This window comes from Centruroides vittatus, unplaced genomic scaffold (assembly GCF_030686945.1).
Source record: "Centruroides vittatus isolate TY-2023 unplaced genomic scaffold, ASM3068694v2 contig_817, whole genome shotgun sequence".
In the NCBI taxonomy this organism is placed as follows: domain Eukaryota; kingdom Metazoa; phylum Arthropoda; class Arachnida; order Scorpiones; family Buthidae; genus Centruroides; species Centruroides vittatus.
In genome coordinates, this window is record NW_027122532.1 from 838,345 (window position 1) to 847,211 (window position 8,867).

The 8,867-nt window shown below is 36.8% G+C and overlaps 1 protein-coding gene across 1 annotated transcript; it reads right to left on the bottom strand.

Moving 5' to 3' along the window:
• Positions 1-1,056: 1,056 nt before the first annotated feature.
• Positions 1,057-2,801, bottom strand: LOC136982172 (uncharacterized). Its single transcript, XM_067278605.1, has 4 exons — positions 2,657-2,801; positions 2,459-2,581; positions 1,431-1,550; positions 1,057-1,360 (listed from the first exon to the last, which is right to left on the bottom strand). The coding sequence occupies exons 1-4, from the start codon at positions 2,702-2,704 to the stop codon at positions 1,166-1,168; spliced, it is 486 nt and encodes a 161-aa protein (XP_067134706.1). The 5' UTR covers positions 2,705-2,801; the 3' UTR covers positions 1,057-1,165.
• Positions 2,802-8,867: the final 6,066 nt, after the last annotated feature.

An 8,867-nucleotide genomic window follows, 5' to 3' on the forward strand; every position in this document is an offset into this window, starting at 1 on the left:
TCTGTATCCTTCCCCGGCCTACCAGTGGCCAAGCGGTTCCATTCCCTGAACATTGAGAGTTCGGTCTTGATTTCGCGCCTCGCCAAGACTGGCTGGCCACGTGGAGTTTTCCGGGTTTTTTTCCACGTCTGTAACGCCTGAATAGGGGCCAGTTGCCCTTAGAAAGACCTTCTGGATTCTGTCTTGTTAAAAAAATGTATCATCTGAGATTCCTCTAATGATGAATCGAAACGCAAAGGAAGAAGTACTTGGGATCTGTGGATACTTTATCTTTTAATATTCTCCAATAAAGCAGTAAAATAAAGCATTTTGAAGATTAAGAGGGTATTTTGACTCTTCTAAAATATACAATAAATATCCAGATGTACGAAAATACAGATTTTCATTTACAGATGAGGCTAGCCGCATTGGTTCCGAATATGTTCGCTGTACCAGTTTTCCTATTGAGCATGCGTTTAAAATCTGCACTCGGGAGATGGAGATTAGTCTCAGATTTGACACTGATGTCATCTATTGGTCTTTTTTTAACTCTTTCCGTCCTGTGGTCACAAGAGGACCTTTCTTAGCAAGCCCATTAGGAGTTCAGCCAGATCCACAATGAGTGGCTGGCTCTATCGGCCACTCATTATTTGTGCATTGACGTTACTCAAAAATCTATTATTAAGTACAAAACACTGAATATACGTTAAAACACGATAAATTGCAGGTCAGGATTAAAGCATAAGGCCTTACGTTACGAGCCCCTCGTAACGTGAGGCCTCATTATTGTTTTATAGAAGTGGAAGGGTTCTGGTGGTTTTATTTGTATATGGAAACGTGACACATGGCCATTCTGCCGAGGGAGGAATGCCTCCTGGGGATCTTAATGGAAAACTGGCCCCTATTTAGATGTTACTAACGTGAAGAAAACCCAGAAAACTCAACGTGGCCTGCCCGTTGGTCAGGCTTGAACCCGTGACCAGTAATCAGTGGCGTTATCCACTCAGACGCTGGTGGTCCACCGTTATAGAGACACGTGTAAATTCTAATTAAATAAATGTTTCAACACACAAAAAATATAATTGAATAATTTTAATTATATTGAAAATGCATTCTCGAATTTACATATATATTATAACCCTTAAATCGTGGTAATTGACATTAAATCGTTTACTTTTGTGGATATTTAAGAATTTTCTTTATTGTCATCATTATCTTCTTCTCCTGGGAGTAAATTAACTGTGCTTTGGTGTTCTGCATCAGTAGTAGACTGTTCCCATGCAGCTGAACTTTTGACCTCTTCGGATACAGTTGGTTCTTGGGTAGTCGGTGCCTCTGTTGCATCTGGATTCATACATCTCAAACCACGAGAATTGGAAGACTAAAAACAAATTCTCCCATTAGAAATTAAGTTCTTATCGAAGGAAATGATGTTAATCTTTATTACATACGTGAGAATGGTCGTCGTCGTCTTCGTTCTCGGACATACACTCTAAACCTTCTTGGCACGGGCATTTAACGAAATAACGTCCCTTTCCGGCCAAGCCGTGTAAAAAATCTGGCATACATTTCTCACCTAAACAGAAAAATCCGTTTATTCTTAAAATATATATTAATTCAAAATATAGCATTTTGAAGATTAAGAGGGTATTTTGACTCTTCTAAAATATACAATGAATATCCAGATGTACGAAAATACAGATTTTCATTTACAGATAAGGCTTAGAATAGGGATAAAGTTTCTGAGAAATACTACAACAGATAAGATTAGAAAGGAAGAGATACCGGGTAGAAGATACTATTGAATAAAAAGAGATAGGGCGATTTGGTCATCTTAAAGGGATGAAAGATGAAGAAAGAATATTACGAGTGATCGTCGAGAGAGATTCGCATAGATAAAAATTAGAGGAAGAGAGCCAAGGAGGGAGTGCTTCAGAGAGCGAGATACATATTTAGATAGAGTGAGAGTGAGAGAGGGGGAATAAATTCGAAGGAGATAGTAGAGTATAAATGGTGAAAGGATCAAACAAAATGGCCATCCTTCACTAATATTACCTTGCAACTAAGATCAAGATTCGATATTCCTTACCCACTTCCTTCTTTGTAGTGTTTTATAAACTCAGTGGAGCGTTATAGCTTCATAGAGTCCAGTCAAATTTGAATTAGCGGACCCCATCTACATTGTCGAGTTCAGACGTTTTTCTTCGGGATTTTCTTTGTTTGAGGGAATATTTTCTTATAATAAATTGGCTTGGGCTTCCCCGTTGATGGAATCCCAGCCAAATTGCTTTTTTCCCCATAGGATAACGCGCCATTGTATAAATTTATAGTTTCCTGAATGAAGAGAGACCAAATGGTGCCCTAAATGTACGTTTTAGCCTCTCGCCAGTTTCTTTTACAGATTATTTAGTTACATTCAGTATAATTTGAAATATTTAAAATTTTTCAAGGAGTTTTAAATGACTAAAAATGAATTAACCTCACCTTCTTTCAACAGTCTCTTACACTGCCCTAACCGGAAGAAGAATCCACTTGGTACGTAAGTAATGCAACATTGTCCTTCTTTACAATCCTTACCACTCTCACATCTTTGACCTTGCAGCTTCCATTTAAAAAAAATAAGGTCGAAATTAACAAAATCTACCAGAAAATTCATGAAATAAAGAAAGAAACTTACCGCTAAAACGCATGCAAAAATCACAGCGACAAACAGAACGTACTTCATGGTTTAAAGTTTTATATATTTATAAAATCCGCTGGCTGAAGGGATACTGATCATGGTCGTTTGCCCTGTCCTTTATATAGAAAACAAACCATTTCTCAACGCTTCTATCTTATCTGCATTGTATACAACTAGAGAAGATAAAACTTTATCCTTATCCGAGTCTAGGGAAACCGTAAAATAAATTATAATTTTTTTTTTTTATTTCTTTCTTAATCTTTTGTCTGGAATTATCGTCGTCCATCTTGAGTAATCACTTGTTTGACATATTTTAAAGTCGTTGCCGTTGTCAAATACATATCGATAGACGCATTATTAATTTAATTAATTAAACGATCAAAGGGGGGTTTGTTTGAGTTACGTCATTGTTTGGTATTCGTAATTCAAACTGAAAGTCGTGTAAATAAATAACTTAATGGCGTTAAGCAGAGCCTTGTGTCGTTAATGCGTGTTTTAATTGTTTTATAATTTTATTTAAAATGTTATAATTATAATTAATGCGGGCATATTTAGTGGTTACGTCGTGACGCGTGAGGTAATTATAATATAAATATCACACGCGTCGGGTAAAGGGTAACGCGCCGCGACGCGTGTGAAATACACGCGTCGCGGCGCCGACACTTTTAAGTGTCTTTTTTTTCACGTTTAAATATCTATTAACATCTTTTGATAGAAGAAAAATGGAAAAATTAATATGGTCAATAAGAAGAAATTTTAAAAAGTTTATTTAATAGAATTTAAAAAGAATTCTTAAAAATATCAATCTTTGCGCATCGTCGCGTCTCGAAGCAACGAGTTATCATAAATTTAAATAAAATTTCTAAGAAAGTTTTTCGAATTTCCGTCGCTAGGATTTGTGCATGTTATAAAACTGTAGCTTTTGTTTTATGTAATATTCATTAATTTTTACTTATCTCGATTATTTTGATTATTTTCTTTCCGGGAAGTAATGCGCGACGTCGCGTCGCGACGCCTCGATTGCGCCACGCTCGAAATAATTTTAAAAATGTTATTTAAATACTGTAAATAAATATCATCTGCCGTTGTTATTATTTAATAAACATTTTTTTTTGTTGTTCAAGCTCTGGTCACTCGCAATTTTATCATAAAACAGAGCGTTGTAATTCGTAGGTTTGCTATACAATTAATGTGTGTCCGAGTGGATAAATACTGGTCGTGTGTTCACGTCTCGCCAACGGCCTTGTCACGTGGAGTTTTCCGGGTTTTCTTCGTTTTTAATACCTAAACTGTGACAGTTTCCCATAAAAGACCTCTCTGGAGGTATCCTCCTAGACGGATTGCCCGTATGACGCGTTGCCTTATACGAATGAAACCAAACTTTACAATTAATATTGCTTTTGTGGTTTCAATAATTAATCTCGACTTCTATTTTCACCACGGGAAATTAGTAAATGAATAGGTTCTTTCTACTGGAGCTGCAGTTCCTGATAAATACTGTAAAGGGTTAATTCAATAGAATTATTGAAATTTGGAATTCAAGATCCTTTTCTTGCATTTGATTAAATATTTTGACCCGCCTGTCAGTCAGGACCGTGGAAAGACGGGGGCAGAGAGGACACGTGCCTTAGGCGCCGAGACGATGGGGCGCCAAAATTCCAAAATTGTTCCATGGGTAAACTTAAATTAATAAATTGATAAAAACTTGGGCGATCTGCCGAACGGGGATGCCTTCAGAGAGGATTTTCTATGGGAAACTGGCCCCTATTTAGTTGTACTCTGACTTAAAAAAAATCCGGAAAACTCCACGTGGTCAGTCCGTTGGCCAGGCGCGAACGTACGCACGATTACTAGTGTTAAGTGGTAGGCTTTTAAATTTGTAGCGGACTAATGAAAAGCCTATCCAAAGGCGCCATATCTAAGTTTGCCCTTAATGTCAAATGTCACGATCCTGCTATCAGCTACATTGTCAATATTTTTCTTTTTCATTTCTCCGAGTATTTGGCTATTATTGTCCTCATTAGTGCCCTTTGATGGAATAACCGAATTTCATCTATTTCTATTCGCGCAATATGTTCTTTAACTTCGTTAAAAGTACTTAATGTAAAAACCGGAGAACAAATAATTTTTTTTTTTTTTTTTAAACTTTCACTAAAAAGTTATACTAACTAAAGAAAACACTACTATCCTGTTAAAAACGATACGCATGGTTAAACGATGTCACTGAATAAGTTTACTCTTAGATAGTGACAGACAGCATAGATATAGGTTTTCTTTAAATTATTTCCACCCTGTGGATCTCCTTCCGAATCATACCCATGACGTGGAGGTCGGGTGACAAGGTACACCCATGAAAAATTCTTGGGGTTGCTGGAGTTGAAGTCTATCAGAAGCGTTACTCGCCTTGCTCATCCAGTCATCGCCAAATGTACGTTATCTCATACCTGTACGCCCTCAAAAAGGCGTGTGATTGGAGATAGTAGTGAGGAACGAAGGTGAATATACCCAACGTGTGTTGAGCCTGAAATCTAGTTTCGAATTGCGCGAATGTTACCGTATTGCCATGTAAGTATCTGAAAGCTAGATACAATTCCAATACGTACCCAGTTCAAGTTACTCATTGAAACTTGAGAATCCTATCTGGATTCGAATTAGGAGCTCTCAAAGCAATAGATAGACGTCTTGACTCATCACCACCCTCATTATTGAAATATACGTTTCATTGTTTTGTATTTTACAATTGTAAATTTAAAATAAAGTCCTCTTTCTTATTGACTGTGTCATTTTAACTACGCTAAATTCAGTAAATAGTGAATTTTGTAGTTCTATAATTATCCTATTAATTAAAATATTACGGGAAAACACAGTGTAAACCAACAAACAGTGCCAATGTATGTTCAGTACATTAGCATTGTTTACATAGTTATGCAAAAATGACGTATTTGTTAACGTAAACTCCGAATTGTTAGTAATTCCACCAGAAACCCAATAAATTGAAGAGAAATTTACTTTATGCACAGTATTTTAAAATTAATATATAGTTTGTTTGTTTGTATACAGCAACGAGTCACGTGTGTGATCTGCCCAGAAGGGATACCTCATGGGAGGACTTTCTATGGGGAGCTGACCCCTATTTAGGAATTGTTACAAATGTGAAGCAAACCCGGAAAACTCCACGTGACCAACTCGTTGGCCAGGCGCGAATCCAAGACCAACTACCAGTGTTCGGTTGTTTTATCCACTCGGGCACTGGCCGGCAAAAACTAACATATAACAATGTTATTTACAATGAATTAAAAAACAAAAGTAAAGATAGGTTCTCGTGTTGCAATATCAGTTCTATCTGCTACAAAGTATGAAAGATATTAAGTGGCACGAATCAAACCCTTAACAAAATCACAAGTATTTTCATAATGATGCAACAGGGGAGTTATCTCTTGTCAGATAATGTAAAATCATCATCTGGTCGACTTTTAGCCTGTAGTTTCAATGACCTACAGTGACTAATTTATGTTTTAGAGCATTTTAAAAGTTCATGTAAATAAAACTTTCATACATTGTATTTATATACGTAATTTTGCAGGCTTCTCTGTGTCTGGAATTCAGATCCTTTTAGTTTTCCTGTGCCTCATTTATAAACGAAAAAAACGTAGTGATACAATGCGAAGACGTATGCTTCAATATTGTTTATAAAGTATACTTTCTCATTGCATATTGAAGCATCTAGTTTCGATCATATCAATCCACGTTTTACAATCATTGGATCTCAATCCTTCATAAACTGCTTAGTGATATTAGAGAACTGACAAATAAAGATAAATGTAAATATTATTTTCATATTTTTTCATTGCAGAACCACTATTTTTTTACTGAGTATTATGAAGAAAACAAAGCATGAATTAACATAATTCAAAATTTAAATAGAGAGGAACCATCATTGCTTCTGTGGCCTAGTTGAATACTGGTTGTGGGTTCGCGTTCGTCAACGGGATGGCCACGTGTGTTTTCTTCACGTTTGTAACATCTTCCCTCCCTTTGGCAGATCGCCGACGTGTCGCATTGCCCTATACAAATAAATCAAATTAATCATGGCTTCAGTACAGCCTCTTGTAACTTTTTTTGGATTGGATTGATGAGAGAAGGCAACGCATGAGCTATCCTCTAGGGAAAGATGCCTCCCAAGAGGATTTTCTATGGTAAGTGGCTCCTAAAGACATAAAGAAAACCCGGAAAACTTCACGTGGTCGGTCCGTTGATCGGGCGCGAACCTGCGACAAGCAACTAATGGTTTTTTCACTTGGTCTTCAGTGGGTGCAAATTTAAAAAAAAAATCTGTTTAAAAATTTTTTATGTATATATTTTTATGGCTTTTGGCAAGGACGTAACTACAGGGAGGCAGAGGAGGCATTTGCCACCGAGTCCATCGGGCTGAGGGGCTTACCACGATTTTACCTAAATTTTTCTTTCGATTAACCGATTGGATCCCCCTAAAACAGGAGCTATTCACATTAGCGGAGGATCCCTTACCAAGAGTAATATTCAAAAATCTATAATTTGCATCCTGGCCAACTAACTCGAAGTTACGCCATTTGGAGAGAAGAAGAGCCCCACATTTGTAACTGATAAGGACCTCACCGCACTCAGGTACTCTGAAATTCTTTGCGCCATATCTTCCAGGAACGAAAATATAATAATGGATTTATGACAGCGTGACGTCCCGGATATAACGTATTTTCAAAACGTTTAAATCTTATTATTTAAACACGAAATTACTTCACGATAACAAAAGATAAAAGCAAAGATTTTCATAGCGTAAGACTTAAACTCGTCTTTGTTTGTATTCTACTCTACACTCGCCCAAAACAATATTTTTTTTATCAATATTGTTATCTCGCGAAACACATACATTGACGGAATCTTATATTTTGAACTTTGTTTAGTAAACAGTTGATGTTTCTCTTTTGTAATCATTAGAGCAACACCCGGATCTGTCATCTCTTTTAATTACATTTACAGGAAATGGCGGCCGTATAATTAATTTATTTTTGGAATTATCTCCCTTTTAAATCGCCATTATATAAATATAGGATAAGGTCGATCGTTGTTAACGTAAGCGATTGGTTAACCCATCTCTAATTTGATCTCTTGTTCGTTAACATTTGACCTTTAGACTATTTGAATACTTATCCTTGGATAAGAGTGTTTAAGGACCAAATATGCTATTATATTGGGCGGAGCGTTGCCGCTTTCCATGAATTGCGGTGAGGTATCCAATAATTTAATTTAAAAAATGGGGATCCATGACTTTGTTTTCAAGATACAAGATCGTAACACCAGTGCTGGAGACAAAGCGACACCGCGCGATGTCCCGAGGTCGCTAGCACGTCTTCTGTGTGGCTATAAGCCTCACGAATTGAGTTCGTTCTCCAAATTTGATGGGCCGATTTTGATAAAACCTTGCCATTTTCTATTAATTGCGACGAGAAATCCAAAAATGTATTTAAAATGGGGTTCTTGACTCGTTTTCGAGATACGTTGGGGTCAAAGTGACGACGTCCGTGTTTCCCGATGAGACTGAGTGCGCCTAACGGAAATTTGGCAGCAAAAACGAACAAAACACAAGACCCTGTGTGTTTTCTGTTCCATGGTTTGCAAATTCAAGGATCATGTCTACGTGTCGGCAAGTGCAAGGATCGCCTCTTCCGTGCCCAGCAGATGCAAGGATCACCTGTTTCTATCTGGGTCTAACTCAATTCTACTGCGATACGACAAAATCGCGCGATGCCCTAGTAAAGAAACACTTTTCTTTAACTCTCCAAGCGTAAAATTTTAAGGAAAGTTCGTGACTTTTTAAGAATATAATAGACAATTGTAGTGTAGTCTAGTAACACTACTTCGAGTTACGTCTTTGGTTTTAGTAATTATAGAAATTTGAACGTTTGGGTGAAGTAAGTGGGAATGGTTCTGCTCTTTTTACCGGTTATAAAGATTTACCGGAAACCTTTACCGGTTATAAAGATTGTAAGTTTAGAATTTCAAACAGTATTCCATATCATGTGACATATCATTTTAAAGGGCTTTTAATGCTGAATTCAATTGTGTAATCGTTTTTGAAATCGGATGAACCATTCGGAAATTGTACTGAAAAAATACCTTCAGACGATTCGTCTTTATAATAATCACAATCGTTTTGAATTTTAAAGGTCAA

What these genes read in the sequence shown, in the direction of transcription:
- LOC136982172 (XM_067278605.1), bottom strand. Translation starts at nt 2,704, where the DNA reads ATGAAGTACGTTCTGTTTGTCGCTGTGATTTTTGCATGCGTTTTAGCG. An exon ending in TTTTTGCATGCGTTTTAGCG is followed by an intron (nt 2,582 to 2,656) that starts GTAAGTTTCTTT and finishes TTTAAATGGAAG; the next exon opens with CTGCAAGGTCAAAGATGTGA. An exon ending in GACTGTTGAAAGAAGGTGAG is followed by an intron (nt 1,551 to 2,458) that starts GTTAATTCATTT and finishes TGTTTAGGTGAG; the next exon opens with AAATGTATGCCAGATTTTTT.